This window comes from Protopterus annectens, chromosome 1.part0, assembly GCF_019279795.1.
Source record: "Protopterus annectens isolate FY-2018-M chromosome 1.part0, PAN1.0, whole genome shotgun sequence".
Taxonomy (NCBI): Eukaryota; Metazoa; Chordata; order Ceratodontiformes; family Protopteridae; genus Protopterus; species Protopterus annectens.
In genome coordinates, this window is record NC_056725.1 from 95,187,896 (window position 1) to 95,215,643 (window position 27,748).

Genomic DNA, 27,748 nt, shown 5'->3' on the forward strand with positions numbered 1-27,748 from the left:
TAGATATCATTTTTATATTTCTGCAGATATCTCAATCACACAGATTTGTGAGTGGAATCAATACACACATACAAACTGCCACTTTTCATGGACTATGGATGACTATTGGTGAACACTGCATCAATTATTTAATTTCTACAGTAGGTTCATAGGTTCATAGGTAGATACTAGGCTATCTGCCCTAGGGCATTTATAAGCCTAGTCAGAGTGTATTTGGCTTCCGCCTCCCTATTAGATTAGCCTACTGTGCCTCTGTAAAGTAGGTCACAGAGGGTACCCTTTTAAGATTAGTTTACTGTGCCTCTGTCTAGCAGGGACACAGAAGAGATCCCAGGGGTGAATTTGCGATTTCCCATCCACGCGTCAAGATTTCGCTTGAAGAGGGTCAGCGAGGGGCTATGTCTAACATGAATTGGGATTCTATTCCAGAGTGAGGGGAGCCTCTGAGAAATGAATCTGTCCCTCCAGCATGTCCTATTTATTTTTGTGCTGAGGTTTAGGTCACTGGAGCGTGTAGCTCTAAGGGACTTGGATTTTTTGAGGTGGAGCATGTCCATTAATTCTGGGTTTGACATGGCTTTGTACGTCAGGCATAGATCACCTCTGAGTAGGCAGTAAGCAACTGAGTAGAGCTGGAGTTTCTTTAGTCGAGCTGCATAGGACATCATGTTTAATAAGCTGTCATGTCTGTTTTAAACGTCTGTAACTTCTCAAGATGTAGCATTCTGTACATGTATAAATACTCTCGTCACTCATCTGCTATTACTGCCAAGTGCTCTTCATGCCTAAATGTATTATTAGTATATACAGATTGCATTTTGTACCCAGTGTGCCAATATTTTTAGTTACAGTGTATAATTTATATGTGAGGCAGCTGTTAATTGTGGCCTAACTCATGGATGAAAACTGTCTTTGAAGAAGCAAACATACCTGGTTAACAAAGTAATAAATAAATAAAATGTAAATAAATGAGCTACTGGGCCACAAATGAAAGCTCACAATGGAATAGTGTAAATTACATTTATTGTGTTCATCTTAGATTTTAAAATAACATTTTATATTTGAGTTCTAATGAATATTAGCACAATAATGATCAGTTTGCACATAATCATTTTGCTTTTCATACTTTTGGCTGAGAGTTATGACTCTGGACTTCTAAAGATTTGTTTACACTTTTTTTAACATTTGTTTATACTTTGAGTTCAGAACAGGAGTTGCTATTCCATGATGTTAATGAGGGTACATATTTCCTTTAGATGATATACAGGTAAAACATTCATTCAGACTCGGTAGGAAACACTGCAACAAATTTGAATGGTATTTCCTTTTATTCCTGGTGTTGGTCTGAGGTCAATTTGAGAGACAGCTGAATTTACCAACAAAAGATGTCTGCTTGAATTCTTTTAGCAAGCCTTACAAGTTGAGTCTTTCCCCCTGACCCTGAACAGATATTTAAATGAAAGGTAAAAAGCTAGGTATATTAGCCATTCTTATGCTGCTCAACAAATCTGCAGAAACATTTCTTTCATGATGCCCTTAAATCTTTGCACATGTCCAGTGGCTTCTGACTAAAATACTTCAAATCATCCTACTCTTCTCTATCAAAATTTCAGTGCGTCCAGATTTTGAAAGAATATGCCTCCACCTTCTATTTGTTGATACTTTCTTCTGCGGAAGCCATCATAGGAGAAAATGTCTAGTAAACTGCTTGCCACTTATCCAACCTTGTACAGACTAGGCAATTGCCTCTGGGTATATGGTGGTATAATCCATGCACAGGACAAACCTCTTCTTAAAGAAACAACAACATCCAGAAGTACTGTATGGAATGTCACCACCACTACAGACAGAAAAATGAAGATACTTTTGTTTTCTTTGTACCTTCATATGTGTTATCACTGAGATGGAACCTGTAATATTCATTCAGCTATTAGGTAAAGTTGAACTTTGAGAAATTTTAGATAAATGTTAATTCCCAGCAATTTGACATTGGAACCCAGTGAATCTTCCTGCCCAAATTTTCATAGTGTGTCTTTCCTTACACTGTGTGTATAGAGCAGCCTATTACCTCATTGTACTCTGTGTTGCTTGTTACATCCTTGTATTATAACTTATCAGTCTTTGCTCCTTATCTTAAAAAGTTGATATGGAATAAGTCAGTGAGATACAATCAAATTCTCTTTCCTTGAACTGAGCAATGTCCATGTCTCTAATTTCTCTGAATTGCACATTCATTCATATTTACTGCTTTATGTTTGCTGGCAAGTTTTAAGGATATTAAACACACTTCTTTTAAAATGTGGCATATTAATTCCTAAGTCTTTTTATGATGCCGCCCAGCAGTGTCTAGTTATTTAGAAAACTACTTACTATTTCCTTTATGGAGATATAGAATGTAATGCCACGTACTGACTAAATATCCCTACCTGTTCTTATTCCATCACCAGATGCATGCTTCACAGATCCTGCTTAACCAACAACTTCTTTCTTATAACAACTGCCTTGTGTCCATTGTCTGTTCAAAGGAAAAGTGACTGAAACTAAGAATTATTAGAGCTACACTGATCTGTTCAACTAACCCAAAAGGTGTGAAAAGCAGTGGCTAATGGGCTGTTTTGATTAGGTGAACATGTTGCTGAACAATGAGTCATCAACCTAACTTGAAGTGCATTGGCAGCATATTATGCTTCTGATATGGTACAGAAGCTGACTCAAAACCAGCAAACTCACTCAGTTCATGCAAAATTCTGGTGCAACAGTAGATGACAGGGAGGGTTTTTATCTACCTTAGCCACCATTAGTTATCAGGGAGTATTTTATATTTTGTAATACACTGGAGAAGAAGCAAAATATATTTATCAGTTACTGGACCACTCGTGTTTTAAAATCAATAGTGATGAAGTAGAAGAGACACATCTGTAGTTCACAGGAACCTGTGTTTGTGCCAAATGCTGTTTGTCTGGCAACATTGTGATTGGTGTTATTGCTGAATGCCACTTTCCGCTTAAAATCCTGTTCACAAAAAGTGTTTTTCAGTGATTTTTTCTGATGTTTTGTCTACCAGATTGTTTGCCAGATGATCATGAATCCTAGTTCATTGGGATGACATCTGTCTAGAACAGATTGTGCTTCTATTTCTGTTTCAAAGGAAACTAATCTGACCACTTCTGAAAACGTTCTTACTACAGAAGCAAAGCAGTGAGCTCTGCAAAAGCCGTTTTCCAAAGTATGTTTAAGGATTAAAATCTAGTCTTGCCATGGTTTATTAGTCTCACTTATTTCAACTCTCTGTGTAACCTTAAACCGGTCCACTTATCAAGTTAACACATAACAAGTAAGTAAATAAATAAATAAAGCTTGTCCAGTAGGGATTTGAATTCTGAATTGCCTTCCCAGTTTTTTCATAACTAGACTTTCTTGATCTGACCAAGATAGTGGCTGCCTTAGCTGACATGCTTGAGGCATCCTTGCCTGCATCTGCTGTATATTTCATTGGCTAAATGTCGCAGGTAAGTACATTTTGTTGATATTCCAGGAAGCAGAATAAACAATAGCCTAACCAACTACTTGACAACTACTCTAATGTTGTAACATCTCAGTTTGCTCCTGGAAAAAAAAAAGAGATACATTCCTCACAGGCTTCCTAGTTAAGTGGAACAAATAAATACATAAATTAAAGCAAGGTTGAGGAAACTGAGATTATTTTCCCTTGAAACAAGGAAAAACAGAGAAAAAATGTTTAGGGTTGACAAACTCATGATTGTTAACTAACACAGGGTAGAAAAAGATAGTAAGGACAAAGGTCGAAGAAGGGTGCATAAGTGCTAATGTCAGGATACAAATTACATCACAAAGATGAGAACAGTCCCTTCTAAGAAAGGATAATGGACCCCTAGTGTAAGCATCCAGAAAGAGATAGTATGGAAAACAAACATTTCTAAAGGCATGAGAGAGATGGAGTAATGAGGGATGTGACATACATGAAAAATATTATCTGAGTCACTTAGGGCAACTAGAGAGGCTATTCAGTTCCTTCTGCCAGCATAATAATGTTGCATGCAGTTTTACATGATTGTCAGTTATTTAAGTGCTAGGTTTTAGCCATAGTCTAGGGAAGTAAACTGTTTTCTCATCGTAGTCATATAGCTTATATTGTTACTCTTACAGTTTAATTTCTCCAAGTCTTTTGGGTTTCTAATACCATGACAGGAAGTGACCCCATTCTTAAGTCAAATTATGATTAAAGTTCATGAAATTAGTATTGTTTCAGTCTTTGATGGTAGGCAAAAATGCTCTTTGCAGCACCCAAAATATGTCTAGAATTGATTCTTGTAATTCATATGGAGTTACATGTATCGGAAGCATATCTAAAATGACTGTAAATTCTTTTTTTATAAGACCCTTTACTCCTACTAGTATTGTAACTGTCTGAGTATCCTTCTTCCACAATGCCCTCATTTCCGACTGCAAATCCTTGTATTTTATGAATTTGTGTCTCTCTCTGTACGTAAGACACTGTAATCACAGGGTGTAGCAATTTCAATGATGAATGTTACTTTCATCTTCTTTTCATGGACTATACTATACCTGGTATTCTCCCATCTATTTTTTGAAGTGTTGGTAATAGATAATCCCATGTGACACAAACTTCATCATTCTCTATAATGCTTTGTGGCTGATGTTTCCAATGCTTCTCAGCTACTTCAATATTATAATGTTTGCACAATCCCCAATGCAACAGTCTTGCCCTTATTCGTTTCAGAATACAGGCCCTTTGCCATTAGTGTATCACACCCAGCAACAGGATAAGTAACTGTTCTGTTTCCAGTTCTGTTTTACAGAACCTGCATTTACCTGTTTCTCCTACATCTTTAATAGACTTTGTAAACTAACATGTACATTGTCCACCACCCTGGGCTGCTAATGTTAACCTTTTAGCCTTTGGTTTAAATTCACCTCTCCTTAACCATTCCTGCATCAGATCCTGATTGACAAGAAGTTGTTTCAGAAGTTTTCTGTGCTTGTAATTATTCCTTTTCCACATTTCTTGCCTTCTCACCTGAGCCTTCTCCTTATATGCTTTCTTTTGCTTTTTTTTGCGCATTCAGTTATTGCCTGATTTTTATCCACTTCTGGTTTGGTTTCCATTCCTGCTTAACACCAATATATTTCTGCTAAACTAAGCAGGGAAGTGATCTTAGACTTGTTCGCTTCATATTTTAAAACTTTCACTATGTTTGATTCTGATGAGGTCAGCAGAAAGGTATGCAGTCCTACAATTGCAAATCTATACATATAATCAACTTCAAGGAGGTCCATACCTCCTTCAGAATGAGGAATATATAAACTTGGTATTCACTGATTTTTATATATCATTTGGTAAGAGCGAAGCATTTTTCTTGTTTTCCCGTCCAACTGATCCAATACCTTATGGGGTCAGTCAATCACCCCAAAAACTGTAAGTTACAACAGGAAGAGAATATTGGTTAAGAGCTTGGACTTTGTTCCTAGATGTCAGGGCTGTTTTCACTATTAATTTTAGTCTTTTAAAATATTCCTTACTGAGTTTTGTTTGCATTTGTTCATGTTTTATACTTGACCCTTCATCAATTCCCAAATATTTATACACTCCTGCTTGCTCATGTCCCTTTATATCACATCCATGTCCCAGACTGATGTTTTCTTGGTGCTGCAGCTTTACTGCTTTAAATGTTGTTTTTGCACATTTATCAAAATGACATTCTTATATCATCTGAGAAATTTTTGACCCCTTCCAGCTGTGCTGATGAGCTATACAGTTATAAATCATCCAAAAAAGAAGATGAGAAGTATTTACACTTTGTTGTTGTCTGGGAGCCAAATTGTAACCATTACATAATCTGTTAAGTAGACAGCTTAATGGGTTAAGGGCAAGACAAAAGAGCAGAGGTGACAAAGAGTCACCCTGGAATATCCACTTTTGAATTTTTATCCCTGGGATAATAATTTGTCCTCTATCATGGGTTAGCCACAAAGAGGTTTGCCACTGTTTCATTGTTATTTTATTTTTATTTACAATATATACACAGAAAGGAAGACATTCAACATCACATTTTATTATACAATGATAGGAATGTATTGAATCATCAAGATAATATTATACAATTAACATATTAAGAGTCTTGGTATTTCAATACTAACATTTCAAGGTTATCCCAACCACTAAAAGTCTTAGTATGATTTATAGATCTTATTCTGATCACTTCTTTTTCAGTTTTATATAGTATTGCTGTTAATTTTTTAAAAAAAAATCTTTGAATGTAGGAACTGAGTTTGATTTCAATGAACTGAGTTTGATTTCCAATTTTTTGTAATAAATTTTCTAGTAACTGCCAATAGAGCCCCAAAACAGTTTTGTTCTTTGGGTTTTACAGATACAGGAAGTGGAACATTCATTAGTATTACTAATCTAGTTAAAGAACAATTATCAGACCATAACCTCTTAAAAACATACTTATCTTTTCCTAATATACCTTTAATTTTTCACAATCCATAAACGTGTGTCCAATCAGCTTTTCCATCTTTACTACATCTCCAACAAACTGAAGAAGTCCTCTTACTAAACTTAGTGATTTTACAGGAAGTAACAAACATTTTATGTATATATGTTGCAGGCAAGGCAGTTATAGAAGAATGGATAGAAAGAATGAAGGGGAAACTTTATATTTTGTTTCAAAATATACACTGTTTTCAGAAAGGTTGGAAAATTTAGTAAAATATTATTGGACATTGGTAAAAAAGGAAGTAACCTTTCTGAAGAATATTAAATTAAGCTTTTCTTATCAAAAAGGAAGATGTGTTAAGGATATGTTGGTGCGGGGAGGATTTACAAGACCCCTAGTAAAAAATAATAAGAGCTGCTTTTTAAAGGAACCTCCCCCTGTGGCACTTGCACAGTATGTCAGTATGTAATTAGAACTTTCCTTACAATTAATGGAAAGAATTTTCATGAGCAAGGTAATTATACATGTAATAATGAGGGGATAATACATGGACTTAAATATCTTTGTGGAAAGTATTACATAGGGGAGAGTAAAAGAAGCTTTGCTACGAGACTTAAAGAACATGTAAGAGATATAAAGAAGAACAAGCGGTTTAGGCATGTGGCAGAGCATTTTCACAATTGTCATAATGGGAATCCAACTGGTTTGCAGGCCACAGTGCTAGAACAATTTAAGAATGAGTTTCTTACATCAGAAGGTATTAAATATAATTTACGGAAAAAGAAATCTGTTTTTATTTTAAAATATAATACACTTTGCCCTAGGGGTCTTAATACAGAATGCAACTAGAAGTGTTTTCTACGAGTTCACTTTAAGGTTTCAAATTATTTTAATTGTATAATTAAATGTTGGGAGTATTATATTGTATAAAACAAACTTAACAGAAAGGAAAGACATACGCTGTAAAGGCTTGTGGTAGCCGAGGCGCTAGAGGATTTTACTGTGCTTTTTCTTGTTTTAATAAAAGACTGTGAGAATTTCAAGCTTGTGACTCACTGACCTGGAAGTGTGTGTAGATTTTCGACTCAGCATTGTGGTTTACATGAACTGTGATGGCCAGTGAGTCATTTACAGGTTTACCTCGTTTGTTTTGAGAAACGGGTATGGACCTGACACAAAAAACTATTGAAAGCTATTTAACACAGCCAGAAGAGGTGAATTGTTTGGGAATATCTGAAGGTTCGGAAGGTGTGACAACAATACGGCCCATTACAGCTTCAGGTGTTCTGTTAAAATGGGAAGAAAATAAATAAAAATGGTTTCCTAATCCATTTGCATTTATTGGTAAGAAAATGGAACTGTCTTCAATACTGGAGATTCAAACAATGTGTGAGCAAATGGAAAAACTAATTTTTAGGGAAACCTCAGTGTTTCTGAACCTTCAGAGTCTTCAAAGGTATCAGGAAGGCAATATTATACCCAGAGGGATACATAGGTTCATAGGTTCATAGGTAGGTACTAGGCAGTTGGCCCAAGGGCCTACGTAAGCCTAGCCAAGAAGGTTCCATGGCATACGCCACCCAAGAAAGTTATTTTCCTGTGCCACTGTCGAGCAGAGACACAGAAGTGATCCCCGGGGTGTATTTCCTATTTCCCATCCACGCATCAAGATTTTTCTTAAAGAGTGCTAATGAAGAACTTTGCTTTACATAGATGGGTAGCCTGTTCCAGAGTATGGGAAGTCTCTGGGACAGGAATCTATCCCTCCAGCATGTCCTGTTTATTGTGGTGACAAGGGTTAGGTCCCTAGAGCATGTAGCTCAGAGTGATTGGGATTTGTTTAGGTGTAGCATGCCCAACAGTTCTGGGTTTGACATAGCTTTATATGTTAGGCAGAGATCACCTCGGAGTAGGTGATATGCTATGGAGTAAAGCTGGAGTTTTTTGAGGCGGTCAGTGTAGGGCATTTGTTTGAGGCCAGTAATCCTCTTTGTGAGGTACTTCTGTGGCCTTTCCAGCTGCTGCAGATGTCTTGTGAGGTACATTCCAAAAGGGGCATTGTACTCTATAATGGGTCTAATGAGTGCCGAGTAGAGGGGAACAATGACCTCTTTTTTCCTGGATGGAAACCCTTTTATGATGAGGTGTGCCACATAGAAGGACTTTCTGACTACTGTGGCAATGTGACTATCAAAGGAGAAACTACTGTCCACCCGGGTCCCAAGGTCTCTTATCACACTTTTGGTGTTAAGTAGATTGCTGCTTATGTGGTAGTTCATGGGTACAGAGTTTTTACCAAAGGGGATGACACTGCACTTTTTGGCATTGAGCTTGAGGCCATGGCTCTGACACCAGGCATCTGTCTCAGAAAGGCCCTTCTGTAGGATGTCCACATCATTTGGGGACTTGACTATGGCTCCTAGTTTGCAGTCATCTGCAAATTTCATTAGCCAGAGGCCTTCTGTGTTCGCCTGTATTTCAGAGAAGTAGATACCAAACAGGAGAGGTCCCAGGACAGAATCCTGTGGTACACCACTTGTCACTGCTTTGAAGTCAGATTTGGAGTCTGCAACTTTTACAGTGTGGGTTCTGTCAGTGAGCCATTTGGCAACCCATCTTGTGACGTAGGGATTTATACCTAGTTTAGTGAGTTTAGCTATAATTCCAGAATGGGGGATGGTGTCAAAAGCCTTGGCAAGGTCAAGACAGGCTGTGTGAACCACCTTACCCTCATCTATGGCTTTGTTGACTGCCTCAAAGAAGTTGATCAGGTTCAGGAGGCATGATCTGCCTTTCACAAACCCGAACTGGGTGAGATTCAGCGTTTGGAGGTTACCAATGTCTTTGTTTATGAGTTCCATTATGTTACGTTCCATGGCCTTGCAGCCCAGGCTCGTCAGGCTAATAGGTCGATAGTTCCCAGGATCAGTGGTGTCCCCCCTTTGTGGAGTGGGATAACTGTTGCTGTGCAGCATTCCATGGGCACAAAGCCTGATGCGAGGCTAAACCCGGTGAAAAGTCCCTCCACCCCTTTCAATTTAAATTCAGAGAAAGATTAAATGTTTTATGATCGATGGGTGGCAGTAGCACACAGATGCAGTGCAGCATGGATGAATATTCTTGTAGAAAAGGATCTGCTTAAGAGGCAAAAATTAAAGGAAGAGACAAAAAGTATGTATAGATATTCTTAAGAAAACTAGCAATGAGGTGTTGGAATCATTTTTGCAAAGACCTATGAGAAGAGAGAAGGAAGAAAAAAAAAAAAAAAACTTTTACGAATCGAGACGAGACTATGAATCTAGAATATTTTTCATTCCAATTCCATTCCAGAAACGATCAAACATCATAGGGTGCAGTTTAATGAGGTACAGGAAACCATGGAACCTTGGCAACATTCTATGTTTCGGCAGAGAGCGGAGCTTCATCTATACAGGGAGGAGAAGAATATCCACCATTACACCATTACCAATAATGAAGAAATGAGATGAAAAAAAAAAAAAAGATTTTTTGAGAACAACAACAGGGGAATAAGAAGAGAAGAGAAGCATGGACAGGACTGTCATAGGGAGTATGTTTTCAGCTCCCGTTCAAACAAGAGAGGTAAATGGACCTGAAAACATTGAATGCAATAATCTTGTTTGCAGTGATAAATTAGAATATGTAGTGAATTTGTCTAATTATGAACGTAATGCTTTGGAAATGCCAATATTAAACAGAGGCCTAAAATTTATCCCCACAGCATTGCCAAGGTTACATGAAATTAAAGGGGATATTTTCAGGCTGGTTCGCAAATTACATATTCATGATTTTTTTTGAGAACAGCATAGAAAAAATGTTATAGAAGTGAAAAGTAGAGATGATGTAAAGTCCAGTGAAGATAGTTTTTTTCCTGCAGTTTGAAGATGAAATGAATGCATATTGTAATTTTGATATAACAGGGATTGCATGTAGAAGTTATTTCATCCCTCCTTTCAGAAATGAAAATGTACAGCAATTTTATTATATGTTGAGTCACGTTGTGAAAAGAGAGTATTATCTGTTTTATAAAAATGAAACCGAATACCATATGAGTAAGGATGAATGGTGTGGTCTCAAAAATTTAAGTACTGAAGATGAATTAGTGTTGAAACTGGCCGACAAAGGGGGGAAACTAGTAGTAATGCATTTTACACAATATTTAAAGATGTGTAATCAACATTTCAGTAATGATAATTTGTACATGAAGGTGGAAGTAAGGGAATATGAAAGAGCTTTAAAATAATATGAAGAATTACTACATAAAGGTGTAAGATTTAGGTATTTTACCTATGATGATATACAACAAAAGTTTAGCAGTAAGAATTGTTCGATGGCAAAGTTTGTGTGTGTGCCTAAAATCCGTAAAATCTTAGGGACCCCCTCAGGCTGACCTATAGTTTCTGCATGTGGGTATTTTACCCACAATTTGGCATGTTTTTTACATCAATATTTGCTTAAAGAAGTAGTGAAGCTGCCATCATATATTAAGGACTCTTTTAATTTTTTGGATAAAGTGAAAGGAATACATTGTGAAATATATGTATTTTGTGGTTATGGATGCTGTTAGCCTCTACACTAATATTCAGCATATGTATGGAATGGAGGCATTTAATTCTTTTTAGGGGATAGTTGCAAAACTCAATATGTAAAATAACTCACTTGATTTTGTTTAAAGAATAATATATTTGAATTTGATGGATCCTTATATAAGCAAATGCAAGGCATGGCCATGGGGACAGCATTTGCCCCTATGCACAATAATCTTTATATGGGCTTTTTTGAAAGCACTTATATATATATATATATATATATATATATATATATATATATGAATGAATTTTACGGGAAGTACATAATAAAGTATTTTAGATTTATTGATGACCTCATTTTTATTTGCAAGGGGGGGTATGTAAAGGTAAAAGATTTTGTGGAAAATCTACATAAAAATAGGTTTGGAATACAATTTGATGGATTACAGAAAGGGAGAAAAGTCATTTTTTTAGATATAATGATATGTAAAATAAATGGTAAAATGAAAACAAAAATATATAGAAAATTTGAACAAGGCCACATGTTACATGGTACCAGTTGCCACCTGCCCCACACATTAGCATCAGTTCCATACGGGGAATTTCTTAGAGTTAGCAGGTTGTGCAGTGATACACAGGAATGTGAGACAGAAATAAGAAAAGCAATTGCCATGTTTTTGAATAGGGGTTACAAAAGAATGTCAAGTGTGGGAAGGGTATCACAAAGTTAGGGAGGTTAACAAGAAGTTAAAAGGTTACAGTAGGCAAGGCAGTTATAGAAGAAAGGATAGAAAGAATGAAGGGGAAACTTTATGTTTTGTTTCAAAATATACACTGTTTTCAGAATGGTCGGAAAATTTAGTAAAATATTATTGGACATTGGTAAAAAGGGAAGTAACCTTTCTGAAGAATATTAAATTAAGCTTTTCTTAAAAAAAGGAAGACGTGTTAAGGATATGTTGGTGCAGGGAGGATTTAAAAGACCCCTAGCAAAAAATAATAAGAGCTGCTTTTTAAAGGAACCTCCCTCTGTGGCACTTGCACAGTATATCAGTATGTAATTAGAACTTTCCTTGCAATTAATGGAAAGCCTTAAAAAGAACTTTGGGTTGAGAGTCCTTTAACAAACTATATAATTGAATTGGTTGAGTTTTGTTTAAGCAATAATTACTTTGAATTTGATGGTCAATTATTCCATCAACTTAAAGGTACAACCATGGGGGCAGCTTTTGACCCCATAAATGCAAATATTATGATGGGATTATTGGAACTAGACCATTTGTATCAAAATATTTTTTTAAGGAACATGTAGTTATGTATTATAGGTTTATAGATGATTTAATTTTTGTTTGTAAGGGGGTCAGGAAAAGGTTATGTGCTTTTTGGAGGATCTGCAGTCTAACAGATTTTCTCTTCAGTTTGATGGTTTGCAGATAGGCAATAAAGTTACATTTCTATATATCTCTTTATAAGGGGGATCTAATGGTAGAGTTATAAGTAAGATACATAGAAAATTTGAAAATGGTATCCATTTTGTGGAAGCCCATAGTTGCCACCCCACCCATCTTTTGAAAGCCCTGCTTTATGGCAAACGTTTAAGGGTTGAAAGGTTATGCCATAATAGTAATGAGTTGGACACTGAATTAAATAAAACAGTTGAGCTATTTATAAAGAGAAGATATTGTAAAGATATTGTTTATACATCACTGGAAATAGTGAAAGGGCACATGTGTAATAGGCGTGCTAGGGTGATTCATCAGGAAGCTAGTAATTTTACTGTTGATGCAAATGAAAATTTTAGAAAAGTATATATAGTCACTACTTATGAACTTTTATCTAAAGAAATGAAAAAGATGATTCTCCACCATTGGGACTTTCTATTAAAGTTTAAGGAATTCTCTAATACATTATGTAAAGTTCCTTTGTTTTCATATTCCAGAGTAGTAGTCTTAAGGATATCTTAGTACATGCTACATTTTCTGTACCAGAATGTAGAGTAGCATACACAATTTCTAGTGCATTAGGTTCTTTTCCTTGTGATAAATGTATCATGTGTAAATATTTTACTAGGGCATTTGCATATATTAATGGAATGTCTTTTAAGGTAAATGGAGTTTTTTTTCCTGTAACACAGAAGGTGTTATTTATGCATTGAGATGCCCTTGTGGAATATTTTATATAGGTGAGAGCAAGAGGGCTTTCGAGCTTAGGGTTCAATAACACATCAAAGACATTAAACATGAAGCTTGAGAGCCCTCTTGCTATGCACTTCAAGGAGTATCACAATGGAACTCCAGAGGGTTTGTAGGGTACAATTTTAGAGCATATATCTGTTAATAGATTTAATTCTGATATAAAGAAAATTTTTCTTTATAAAGAATCTTTGTTTATATTAAAATATTGTACACTGACTCCTACTGGTATCAATGCAGAGTGTAATTAGAAAGTTTTAATATGATTAATTTGATTTAATTTTTTAATGACGAATTAAAGTATAAATTTGTGCTTTAGAAGCGTGCCTTGTATTCTCCTTTGAAGGCTATTGCCAAGGCACTAGAGGTTTTATTAAACTTTATTACGGCATTTGGTGTTTGGATACTGGTCCTTTTCATTGTTTTAATCTAGCTCTACTTGCTGACAGTTTTCCTGCTCTATTTTATGTTGCGCTTGATAAAAAAAAATCTTGATTTGTTCCTTAAGGTAACTTTTAAATTCCTTTAATTTCATCATATTTAATGTGATTCTAAACATATAATGTGATTCTATAAATAATCTGACATTTCCTTATATCCATTACTATATTAATACTTTAGTGTATTATGATCAGATAAAGGACAAGGAATAGTTTTAAAATAACCAAATATATAGAGGCATAAATCCTATCAATGCTAGTTTGCATCCCATGAGCATAAGAATGAGTGAAGAATAATGACATCTTCTGCTTTTACTAGTAAATCAATAAATTATTATTACTAATCCATTTATTTAGTGCTTTAGCTTATGCCAGTATTTTAGCTTTCTTCTCTTACATTAGATATGCAGTTAAACTCCAATGCTAAAATTAGACTACCCCTCCAATGAGGACCAACCAAGGCAGATAAATCACAGAAACTTTAATAATTAAGTTAGCGCTTTCATGCCTCAAACAGCACTTCTTCAGACCAATAAAACAAAAACTATTACACCCGTTTTATTCATCTGAAGAAGTGCTATTTGAGGCATGAGATCACTAACCTAATTATTAAAGTTTCTACAATTTATCTGCCATGGTTGGCCCTGTTTGTTTTCTTTTATATGTATGTTTTGTTGACTTCAGGACCATTAGTTCACGGTAGAATACTTTATTTTCTTTTTTGTTACCCTTTCAATGACTTTGTAGTAAGTTTAAGTGATCTTTAGCCACACTTGCACCTATTCCAGGGATCCAGTAAAAATTAGCTAGTGTGTAGACTTTGCCATTATATTTACTTATTACAAATGCATATATTCCTTTGGGATCATTAAAGGATTCCATGACATTAGGTATTACAGTGGCTTTTCTCCAAATTATAGCATTTCCTCTCCTCTTTTTGTTTAGAGAAGCAGATGATAACATTTCCTAGCCTAAGTTAATTAAATATTGTATATCTTTATCTATCAAGTAAGTCTCTTGCAAGAATGTCTCCTCTATTTAATTTTAGAGATATCATTAATGATTTCCATTTGTTGCCATTATTTAGTCCATTTACATTACTAGAGAATATATTAAAGCTATCCATACTGTGTAGTTAAAGAGATTTATTTTAAAAGATAATATGACACATTTATTCACCATATTAATTTATTTATATAAAAGACTCTAATGTATTCCTCTGGCACTATCTTAACATTACAGATTTTTTTAAATTCTTCCCTTCTACAAACTAAACTACTAAAATTCAAATATAACAAAAACAAAGACAAGTCTACAACTATAACTGTATATACATTGCTAATAAAACACAGCCTACTATGGATACCAATGTTTCTAGTCTGTTATTGAATAGTCAAACTACTATACTATTGTTCTACCTAGCAGCAACTAAAACTTCATCAAAAAACTAGGCAAAAGCTACAGTGACTTACAAATAATTAATATAATATTAAATATAGGTGAAAATAATAAGAGATTATTAATTTAGTTATATATTGTGCCATTTAAAGCTATTCCCCACATTAGCACAAACAAGTTTAAAAATCTTTTTCTATTAATAATAGATATTAAATAATCTTACAAATAGTATACTTTATACCTATTTATATAATAGTGTAAATTACCCATATAATATTCCCAAATTATTCACTCATTCAACATTACTATAACTAGATCTCTAAATAAATAAGTATAACAATGTGAGATCTGAAGAGATAAAGACATCTGTAAACTTACAGATAACATAATTCTATCATACTAAACTATAATGCAAAAGAGTGATCAATGTACATATATATTTATCATGTCAAAAGATACACATATTGTAGATCTGTAACAAAAAGCTCTAAAATGTCTAAATTTCAAATGTCTTAACACATCAACTATCCAAATATTTAAAAATCTCTTAGCTTATTAAACTACCTCATAAAAATATGTACATTACTGAGGTCAAACATAATGTTTTACTATTTTATGGAGTAAAAAAAGCTGCAGTCTATATTGTATTCAAAAGTTACAAAGTGTTCAATTAAAATCCCATTCTGTTTCCTGGATTCAAACATATTGAAAAATCTTCTTTACTTTCTATCAAAATGGATATACTGATTTAGCAATAAAACACTCAAGTTTCAACTTTGCTTTTAAATAAGTAATTTCAGGTAGTTTTAGTGAATCTAATAACATACAACATGTAAAAAGCTTCAAAGTCCACATGACCAAGCTTCAAATTTCAGTTTTCATATTATATTGAAATATTTTATATGATTTTCTATGTAAAGTATATGAGAGCTTGTACATTCACATTTCTGCCATATGCAGGTATATGTTATAGACATCTTTCTTAAAAGCAGTTTATTAATCAAATATATTTTTCTGTCTTATTTTCCCAATAGTATTCTATCTTATTCTATATATTCTGTATTTTTAAAATCCCATCAAAGCGCTATTTAATCATCAGCTCTCTATTAGAGATTATAGTATGGGTACATATTTTTAATTTATTGATACTGTTCTTTTATTAACCTTACATAGTAGACATTGCATTCTTTGTGTATATGCATATTATTCATAAGATGCTTACTCTTACTAATTCTAATATTACAAGTGGTTTTGACTACATATAAAATAATTCATGCTTATTTAATTTGAATACATGTGTTTAGCCATTGTGAATTGCTGTTCTGGTCTAAGCTTTATATGCTGGCATCAGAATCTAGCTCCAGCATGTGAACATGACAACTCACAGCACACAGCAGCTGCTAATTTCTTCTGTAAGCTTCTCATTCGTCTTAATTCTTTTAAGCTGTTCTAATCAGTAACAAACATCTAACTTCACTTTTTTCAATTAATATGTAAAGTTAATATGTATAGTTAAAGTTAATAAAACTACAGCATAAGCTATTACCATGTACAATGTAAGCAAATTATATATTACCACATCCCAATATTAAACATTACTATAGCTTTTATCTTACCAATTCTTCACATCGAAGAGAAGAAAATAGATTTTATTTTGAGTAGATTTCTTATATATATATATATATATATATATATATATATATATATATATATATATATATATATATATATATATATATTTGAGAAAAGAAAAATAGTTTTTTCTTCATTCACAGACATCAGTGATGAACTTTGATATATATTTTCTTCAGGACAGGTCAATTCAGGAAAAATCCAGCATTCTGAAGAAATTGAATATTCTTTGGTACTCAAGTTTCTTTATAAGTGTCAGTTGTTTCATAAATGATCTGTGAAAGGAATGTGTTACACAGGAACAAATAAACTAAAAATCAGCAGCACTTTAACACTTACAATTAGCATATTACTTAGGCCTGACATTCATTTAACCCAATAATGCACATACTAATCGATATTGAACAAATAAAATAAAATTATTAACTTATACAGCTTTAAAATTACCAATTTTATTGCTTATAATATAATGACATTTTCTTACAGGAGTAAGGCCAGATTCAATAAAACCTACAATAAGTGTACACTGTATGTATTCAAGAACATCCTTACCAGATTTTTTATGCATTCCAGTCACTCAGAAAGATTACACTAAGTGTATGCATAGTTTACACTTTGTGCTAACCTTTATAAATCCCTGTCAATATTTAAAGCTGCAAGAAAATCAGTAGGAAAACTAAAAATAGAATGAAAAAGGTGTGAGTTATGAGTGTGTTGTCTGTTCACCCAGAATGGTGTAGACCTAGTGTGGGTGTTATTGAATCCAGAGATGAGTCTTTCACTGTAAGTACAGTAAAACAGTAAAACTAACCCCTTATATTCTTTATCACAAAAATGTTTTAGCTTAAAATATAAATACATACTTAGTACATATGTTTTGAGGCTTAAACTCCAGTACAAGCATTTTACTTAAAAGGCAAATCTATTGTTTCAGAAAATAATAGTCTTGCAGTCAGAGAAGGAGTCACTTGTTTTTAGGCTTTTTAGTTTTAGAAGAAAAAGTTTCCCAAGAATTCAGTTCACTCTTTCTCTTCAAGGATATACTGTTCCACTCCAATTCTTAAATATTATTAAGGCTTTTATTGTTGTTAACAAAAGTGGATGCCTCCTCCAGTGTGTTAAATATTCCAGTTTCTTCAGAAAGGAATACTTTGATCTTTGCATGAAACACCAAAGTGGCTTTAATATTGTTCTTTTTAAGTTCCTTGATGAATGGTAAACAGGATTTCTTTTACCCATTACTTTACTGGAATAATCTTTGACAAATCTGGCTACATGTACAGCTATTCTAATAGTTTGGCTGGACTATGCTGCTTTTAATGTTTGATCTTTTTCTAAGCTAGACATGAACTTAACTATAATGGAGCATGGTGGTGGGTCTTTCTTCTTAGAAGGTGCTCTCAAGGATCTGTGTGCTCTTTCAATTCCAAAAAATAAAGTTTCAGGTAGATTTAATGTTTTATGTAGTCAGGTAGTTAAGAAGTTTATTATATTGTCTCCCTCATACTTTTCAGGTGTACCACAAATTCAAATGTTATTTCATCTCAGTCTATTTTCTATATCACTGAGTTTTTTTCTATGAGCCAGTTATTTTGTTTTAAAAGAAATTCAGTCTGAGACTCACTTTCGTTATTCTGCCTTCATGATCATTCGAAGTCTTTTCCATACATGACTTTCTTTTGTTACCCTTTTGTTTTATTGCCATGACTGAGTTTTCTTCTAAATGACTCTAACCTCTATCAGCATCAATTCCAACATATAGTTTATACATCGTCGGAAGGCAAGTTATTGGTCTATAGTTTTTAGGATATGTTGCAGGTGCTCTCTTATGAAGGAGTATTATTTTCCTGTTGTTAACCAGGTTGTTGGCTGTTTGGGGTTTGCATATTAGTAGTTCTTACTGAGGGCTGTTAGACTTGGGATTTCCATTTACTAGACAGACAGGCTAACGGGTAAATTGTTTTTCATTTATGCATAAAAGACAGTTAAGCAGAAAGGAAACTAACCTTGCTAGCCAAGCATGGAAGACAGTTTATTAAAAAGAAAAGATAAGCATAAAGTGTTCAGACAATGTTCTTTGCTTAAGGGAAAGATAAAGACTTGTCAGCTACAGAATGTTCTTTAATGGAATGTTGCACATACAAGACAAAGCCTGAGACAAAGATTAGAAAAAGTAAATAAATTACTAGACTAAAGCAGTATAATATGTTGTGTTCAGGATAGCAGTTCAGTTAAGGTTAGTAATTTCAGTCAACCTGTTACTTCAGAGAAGATGTCAAACACTTGAGCATGAGTGCAGAAAACAGGTCATTTAGAGACTATATCAGTTTACGTTGTTCAGGACAATCAGAATATGACATGCAGCAGCTTGAATTGTTTATCAGTACTGTTAATGGAAAAAATATGCGGATATTGTGAACATCTAATACAACCTTATTAAATAAACTACAGTGTTTGGAAAATTCATTCTAAAAAGTGCACAAGACTTGGTCCATAAAGGAGAGACTGGCACCTGTTCAGCACAAGGTTGAGAAATTAAGACTTTCGTTTCTCAGTCTCATTGCATACAGTGTTCCCAGCTAATTACAGTACAGTATAGTATTATCAATTCTAACAAGAGCTAAATCTCCATATAAAGATGTTAATACTTTTAGCCAGAAGTTTGGTACTTCATCTGGGCCTGGGGTTTTCCAGTCAGGAGTTCTTCTTAATTTTGTTTCAATTTCTCTGACCATCACTTCATCCCATTTCATGCCTGTACATTTGAACTTCTTACTGTTTCTTTTATTCTTCTATCCAGTCAGCATCTTTATTTTGTTACACAGGGTCTTCATAGACTTTTCTCCAAAATGTGTTTATTTCTTTTTTTCATGGTGTTTGTATTTCTTTTGCTGTTTCATCTATAAAACTTTTTTGGGTCATGAATGGAATTCTTATTTTGTACTTTTTCCTTTATATTTATCTGCATATCTTCTAAGTTTTCTGCCTGTGCTGATGTCTTTAATTGTTTTATTTGCAATAGTGTACGATAGACACTGGATGTTGCTTTTATCACATCTATCTTTCTAAGAATTTTTGTTGCTCTGTTCCCTATTCTATATTCTTCTAACAGTGACACTTCTTGTCTTAATTGCTTAACAGTTTTCTCTGCGTGATGCTTCCATAAAGGTATTTGATTATTTATCTTTCTTTCTCTTCTTGACCTGTATTTTTAGCTGCACAGTAATATATCCTATTTACTTCTGTTATATCAAATTCATTTTGTTAATAGTCTTGATTACTGTGTTCGTTTGTTTCATCAGTCTTCTAATATTTTGGGTCTTATTGACTTTTTCTAATCTGTCTTTTTCATATACTTTAATATGTCTATGTATCCCTATTAAATCAAGCAACTCTTCCCTTAAATCTTTTTCTTCTGAGGGCACATTCTTTATTTTCAATTTCCTGTGGACATTCTGCAGAAAGTTCCAGAACATCTTTCTGTGACATATTCTCTTCAGCTTCATCCTTTGTCATCCATTGCTGTTTCATATGAGAACTCACTAGCCCATCACTTCACAACACTGACTGCATCAGAATTGCTATAGTTTCCTGCTTCTTCCCTTGCTATGCAACTCCCATTGAACTTTTGTACTGGTTTTCTACTGAAGTTTCCAGAGTATTTTCATATGGTAACTGATCAGATGTTTAATGTTCCACCTGTTTCTCCTTAATTTGGGGACTAATTATTCAATCATACATTACCAGAGTTGGATATTCTACACTACATACTTCACTTTGCATTTAATTTATAACTTCAGTTTCTCTTTTTTAATGTCTCCATTACTAATCTTCTTTTCCGCTTTCCCCCTTTGTTTTATTTTTTTGTATTGTAAAATTTTCCATATCCAGATGCCTTTGCCTGTATTTCTCTTCAAATATCTTTGGTTCTACATTTTTGTACTGATTAGTTTTGCTTTCTCCTTTGCATAAATATTGCACCATATTAAATCCTTTTTTCCCCATGTCAATATTTCTTTTTCATATGTCCTCCTCTCCTCCTGTTTCTCCTTACTTTGGGACTCAATGTACCATCATGCTGTGATGTAACATGTGTTAGACTTTCTACATTAAATCCTTCACTTCACAGGTATTCCATAACTTCAGCTTCTATTTGTTTAACTTTTACTTTATCCTTTACATTATCTATAGCCTAGGGAAGTAAGCCATTTTTTATCTTTGTCATTGTGATACCACCGCACTGGCTCAGTAATCAAGGAGCCTCAATCCTCACCACTAGCACCAGTGAGGGGCATGCACATTGGGAAGGATAACAAGTACACACAGTAAAGTACAATTTCCCTTTACAGCGCACAGAGATCACAGTCAGTCCAGGGCTGGTTTCTACCTTTCTCTCCAGATGCCCAATAAGACTCCCCACTGGCACAGCTATAGGGTTCTGATCTCAGCTGAGTGGTCAAGCCAAAACTTCCAGTACTTCCTCTGTCTAACCAGTGCTTCATGTCCCAGCCCAAGTAGCTCACACACACACACACACACACACACACACACACACACACACACACACACACACACACACACACACACACACACACTTTGAGATTTGGTTTATATACAAACACACAGACACTCCTGGGGAAGGCTGGCACAGATTCTCCAGCTATGCCCCGTCCTGCCAGGCTATAAGATAGTAATCACTGCCACCATCTACAATTATCAGCTACTAATAAGGCCCTTCCAAAATGGTGACCAATTTCACTGTGTAATATTACTTTTATCCAAATAGTAAGTGTGTCAAACACCAAGACTATTGGTGTGGCATGGACAGTATCACCAAATACATGCAATGTACTCTAAGAGCTTAAATTATCTCTACACAAAACAGCCAAAGTTGAAAGGTTTAAAAATATTTAATAATAAATAAAAACACAAGACAAATCTCATCAATTCAACACAGTGCTAATCAAGAGTTCAGAGATCACAGGTATTTTTTAAAACAATATTGTAGGATAGTCTGACATAAATATAGAAAACAGCTAGGCTAATCTAGCTATATTTCTAAATTTAAGAGAAATCACGGTTTATAAGTTCACAGGTGTGTACTAGGCTAATGGCCCCGGAGCCTTTACAAGCCTAGCCCACAGGATTAGCCTGACATCATGCCACCGAGCTTAGTTCCCAGTGCCTCTGTCGAGTAGAGCCACTGGAGTGATCCCTGGGGTGAATTTTCTATTTCCCATCCACTCATCAAAATTTCTCTTAAAGAGGGCCAGTGAGGTGCTCTGTTTTACATGTATGGGAAGTCTATTCCATAGCATGGGCAGTCTCTGGGTTATGAACCTGTCCCTCCAGTATGTTCTGTTGATTGTGGTAATAGGGTAAAGGTCTCTGAGGAGCATGTGGTGCAGAGGGATTGGGATTTCTTTAGATGTAGCATTTCTAACAGATCTGGGTCAGACATGGCTTTGTAAGTCAACAGAGATCGCCTCTAAGCAGTCGACATGAGACAGAGAATAGTTGGAGTTTTTTGAGTCTGCCCATATAGGACAAGTGTTTCATGCCTATGATCCTCTTTTGAGGTATTTTTGCAGCCTCTCCAGTTGTTGCAGTTGTCTAGTGTGGTACATGCCAAATGGGGCATTGTACTCAATGATTGGCCTAATGAGGGAAGAGTAGAGGGAGACAATGACCTCTTTCTTCCTGGATGCAAAACCTTAGTAATGAGATGTACCACAAAGAAGGACTTTCTGACCACAGTGGCAATGTGATGGTCAAAAGAGAAGTTGCTGTCAACCTGTGTTCCCAGATCTCTTATAACGCCTTCTGTGTTCAGTGGACTACCATCGATGTGGTAATTCATGGGAACCGAGTTTTTCCCAAAGGGGATGACGACACATTTTTTGGCATTGAGCTTAAGGCCATGGTTCTGACACCAGTCGTTGGTCTCAGTAAGGCCTTTCTGTAGGATGTCAACATCACTTGTGGAGTTAATAATAGCTCCCAACTTGCAATCGTCTGCAAACTTTGTCGGCCAGAGTCCCTTCATGTTAGCCTGGACTTCAAAGAAGTAGATACCAAACAGGAGAGGACCCAAGACCGAACCCTGTGGGACTCCACTCATGACTGGTCATCAGTCTGACTTGGAGTCAGCTACTTTCACACTGTGGGTTCTATCTGTGAGCCAATTTACAACCCACCCAGTGATATATGGGTTGATGCCTAGCTTAGTGAATTTTTCTATGACTCCTGAGTGGGGAATGGTATCAAAGGCCTTGGCCAGATCAAGGTAAGCTGTATAAGCCACCTTGCCTTCATCCACAGGTCTGGTGACTTACTCAAATAAGTCAACCAGGTTGAGCAGGCATGATCTAGCCTTCACAAAACCAAAATGTGTGGGATCCAGAGTTTGGAGATTCCATATATCCTTGTTTATTAGGTCCATGATGAGTCGTTCCATAGCTTTGCATATCAGACTCATCGTTCTAAATACTACTTACATACAGAGCAAAGCAAGTGCCTGGTGAGTTGTCAGCTTTAGACAAAATCCAAAATGCTCAATCTTTCACTCTGAGAAAGTCTTAAATTGATATACACATTACTGTTGAGTCATTTCACATTACATAATTTTTGACACCTCTGCTGAAGTTTCCCAGGCTCACAGAACTCAAAATTTAACATTTGTTTGTAATCTTGCACCTGCGATAAAGCACACTTTACATATAAACCTAGTAATTAAGTCTTGCTAAGACAATATAAAGAATGTCTTAGTCCAGACATCCTGTCTCCAAGCTTGAGATCAAACAGTCACAAAATGCTTCACTTACCAGTTTTCTTCCAACAGGGTGCACTGTGGTTACATTTTTGAAGCTCAGAACATACAACACAGTTTTCTTACATTTAGTTTTCTTACATTTGTAAAAAACATGCCTGTGGATTGTATTAATATTTACAATGACATAGAATTATTTACAAAATTCTATCTAGCTAGGCTGGCTGCCTTCACAGTCATATAGCTTATATTGTTAACACTTACTATAAGAATTCTTTGGTGTTAATTCAATCTTGTAGCCCTATTAAACATCAACATTCATATAAATGTCAGTATCTTCATATGAGTGTTAATTTTGCTGCTCCTAATTTGCATTACCTCTCTCTCATTCATAATATAGACCATCCTCATCAAAATACCTCTCCATTATCTTACAATGAGACATTCTCTCCTTTCCTCATAATACAGCCATTGATGGAACCTTTAATCTAATTTATTAAAGGAATAATTAATTCTCCAAATATGACTTCAACTGATTCTACTCAATTCAAAAATGCCAAGGATGTAGTATCAAGATTAAATTTCATTTTTCTCAACATATTAAAAGCAGGAGATACTCAACCTAAAAGAAGACCCACTGCACCCTTTCAATATCCCATCATACCTCTTCTTTTGAAGTGAATTCCTTTCTCAAACACATAACAAACTGATTATGATCAGAGATCTAGTCATCATTCTCTATATATCTTAGTGATAAGAGAACACATCACCACTTCCTTCTTTAAAAAATATTGTTACCTGTCTCATGTCTGTTCTGAAATTGGCGTGACTAAAAGCTGCACCCAATACCTTAATGAGTATAGTTCAGATCTAAGAGACAAAATAAATGAATTCTCCTTTAGTCTGCATTGCTTCTAGAGAACTTCAAGCAAGTTTAGATTGTGCTGTTAGGTGTAGCTGAGGCAGTTGGCATTTATGCAGAGAAAGGATATCAAACAAAAACGGTTATCAAAGTTTCACAGAACACAGTGATGTTTGCTGTACAAGTCATAGTGGTGTGGTATGCCATGATAGATAGGCAAATATCTATGCACCTTCTTATATATGTGTCATCCCAAAAACTGGGTATATGGTCAAATGGTTTGAGGGCCACACTCCACATAAGAACGAGAAAATAAAGGTTTCCAGAACAGTCAATAAATGAACATTTTCTGAAATATTTGAGTATGGAGTAAAAGAATATTGTCTTCCATCAGTATATTTACAGCCTTACATGTGTAATAGATATTCTCTTTGAAATTCAAAACTCAATCAAAGACAATCTCAAATATTTTTAAGACTAGCTGCTCTCCACTGCTGAGTCAGTACAACAATTAACTGACAGAGGTATGTAATGATAATATAGTCTGAAAGGAAGATCTTAATTATTTGCTCTGAAATTGGGAGTGAAACATCTAAATAAACCAGGTTTAAATGCCTCTAAGGCCAATGGTTCATAGGTTCATAGATTAGTACTAAACTAACTGCCCTTGCGAGCCATTTTAAGCCTAGCCAATTATCCCTTGTGAGACTCAAACCCTGCACCTTGTGTTTGTAAGGCAAACACCTTAACCATTAGGCCACCCTCCCAACCCCTTGATTGTATATACTTGGCTTTCTAGATGGTATTGATGCTACTGAAGTATTTAACAGTGAAATATTTTTATCATATAGCAATGTGTTGTACTAGACATGTAGATGTTTGTTTATATACCCACCTAGTGAACAGAAGGAAGGATGAGAAATGAAGAATAAATAAAAACTACTGATATCTATTTTCATGATAATGTTAAGAACCAAAAAGTATCCAAAGGTCCAAGACCAGAAAGCAAATGCTTGTGGCCACCGCACCCAGTCATCCTAGTTAGTGGCACTTGGCGCTGTCAGTACAAAACAGCCTTGAAATGAGTCCTACATCAAAGAAGAAGTTAAAATCCAAGAGCGAGAAGATAAGGATCTTACTAATGCTTTCTAAATCTGTGCTAGAAAGGAGTACAGTGGTACCTTTGATGGAACTCTGTCAGACATGCAGCAAAATATTTCTCATGTATCTGTTTAGGTCTTGTATATTTTCAATCAAAACACGCTTTCTTAAAATGACAGTCAGACTGAAATACATTAAATTTGGCTTCCTAAGAAAATTTAATTTAACTGAATGCTTTTTTCTTTCAGAGAGAACATAGAAAACCCCAGTCAGAAGTCATCTCAGAAGCAGGTGTCTCCAGGAATAGAGATGGGAAGTGGGAATAATCTGTTGCCGAGCTCAGACGATGAGTTGTCTTCCCCTGATAGCCCTGCAGTACATCCTGGGAGTCCATCACTCATGTACTCTGCAGTATCCTTCACAGGGCACCCAGGAAATGTCAGTCACCCACATTCACTAGGTCCTGTACTACAGCAGAGACCCGATCTCTTACATCATCGGGCCTTGCAGGATTCCATCCTAGGCCCTTTGACCTCCAGCCTTGTTGACTTGGGATCCTGAAATATTCCAACTGGAAGAAGGAGAGAAAATGGTAGTCACAAAACTGTATGGATCTCTGAAGCCAGTTGCTAAGTAGCAATGTACCAGGGTATTTACCACAAATGTAAAGCATAGTTTTTAAATGACTGCATTCTTAATACTCTATTCCAGCTTCTCTGTGGTCCACCTCGAGGTTATTTTCTGGATGGTAGGTACTAAGCTGTGGTATCACCAGCAGGATTGGCCTCAGGTATTATAGTAAAGTTTAAAAGCAAATAAATGATTTCCTGAAGCTTTCAGAATCTTAGAAGCACTGAATAAGTTCTGGTCTAAGTATCTATCCAAGTCTCTGATGTATTAGCTCTGTCACAACTTACCAGCATTGCACCTCCAGTCAGGTCAAGGTGTAAAAGCAGAAAGCGATCTTCGCCCCATGGAGCTAGTGAAGTTACATGATTACAGATATAGTTTCTTTTATATTTTTTGTACTACAGTTCTATAAGGATGACCTCCACTAAATATAAATTAAGTCTTCTGACAGCTGTCAAACTAAATATTGCTTCTTCTGTTTCACATGCTCCCATTCAAAATATCTTAATCAGTTTGAAGTCTACAAGAAAAGAGAAGAATTACTTTTCATTCACTGTTGTAACGGCACTGTGTTAACATCTGTAATGGGACAAGTTATGGTAACTTTAAATCAACCAGTAACAAATGTACATTGATTCATTAATGCAAAGTTCTGTTAGCCATTTGTTCTATTTTAAATGTTCACATGATCTGTAGTGACTGCCTCAGCTACAACCTTCTAATTTCATCAATATTCAAATGAAAATAAAGATATTTATGTGTCATGAAAAAGAACTGGTCAGTACAACCAACATAATCTGCTGGCAAGCAGTTTGGAAATGGATACAGTTTGGGTGCTGAGGCCCATAGTTTTAATAAATGTAATATCTTGTTCCACAATTGCAGTCTGTTTCATTATGTAATCATTTCTCTGTTAAGCAAATGACTTGCTGTAATTTAAAGTGCATCCCAATCAAGAAAAATATTGCCTTTATAAAATAAATGGACTTCATAAAATAATCTGCAAGAAATAATCTGTGATGTGACCATACCCCTAGAATGTTGTAATGTGAGAAATGGAGTAAAGTTTATAAATGGAGACAAAGAATTCTGAGTAAACCACAAAGCAATTTTAATAGTTCTTTATTTGAAATGCAGTCAGCACATATGTGTATATTTTCAGAAATGAAACATTGCAAATGTAATACCTAGTAGGAAAGATATCATTGCTGACACTGAAGGTTTAGTACTGCTGAGTAAGTATACTAGAGACTGAGATATTGTTGAAATGTAAACATAGTATTTTTTATGCTTTTGTAACATTATTATTATGATGCATTAGCTAGAACCTACATCTCTGAGAGAAAATGTGGGCATTAGATGAAACAGCCCCACAAAATGACTTTTTTCTTGAAAGTTAGTGGGATAGGTTATAATACGCAGGTTAGGAGTTATGTGCAGAAAAATGGAATCCTAGTACATTTAGTGGTAATGATACTGACTATTAAATATAAACCTCACACAATGTCACAAAAAGCAGACTGACTGATTATTTTAAATTTTAAAACAGATGATGTGAAGGTCTGCATCACACAGGGCCCCCAAGAAAACCCTACCCTTCCACTGACTTCCAATCAGCTCCAAGGTCATAGTATTGCCATCCAAGGAAAACAGTGTAACCAGATGGATCTAGAATTAGGCATGTTGGGGGGAAGC

At 35.2% G+C, this 27,748-nt stretch overlaps 1 protein-coding gene across 1 annotated transcript in view; it reads left to right on the plus strand.

Moving 5' to 3' along the window:
- The window catches only part of LOC122814085 (homeobox protein six1-like), an 84,709-nt gene extending 57,657 nt beyond the window's left edge, over positions 1 to 27,052 (plus strand). The window contains exon 3 of the mRNA XM_044086730.1: positions 25,672 to 27,052. Within this exon, the coding sequence (XP_043942665.1) occupies positions 25,672 to 25,984 (313 nt within the window). The 3' untranslated portion in view covers positions 25,985 to 27,052. The remainder of the gene's footprint in view (positions 1 to 25,671) is intronic.
- Positions 27,053 to 27,748: the final 696 nt, after the last annotated feature.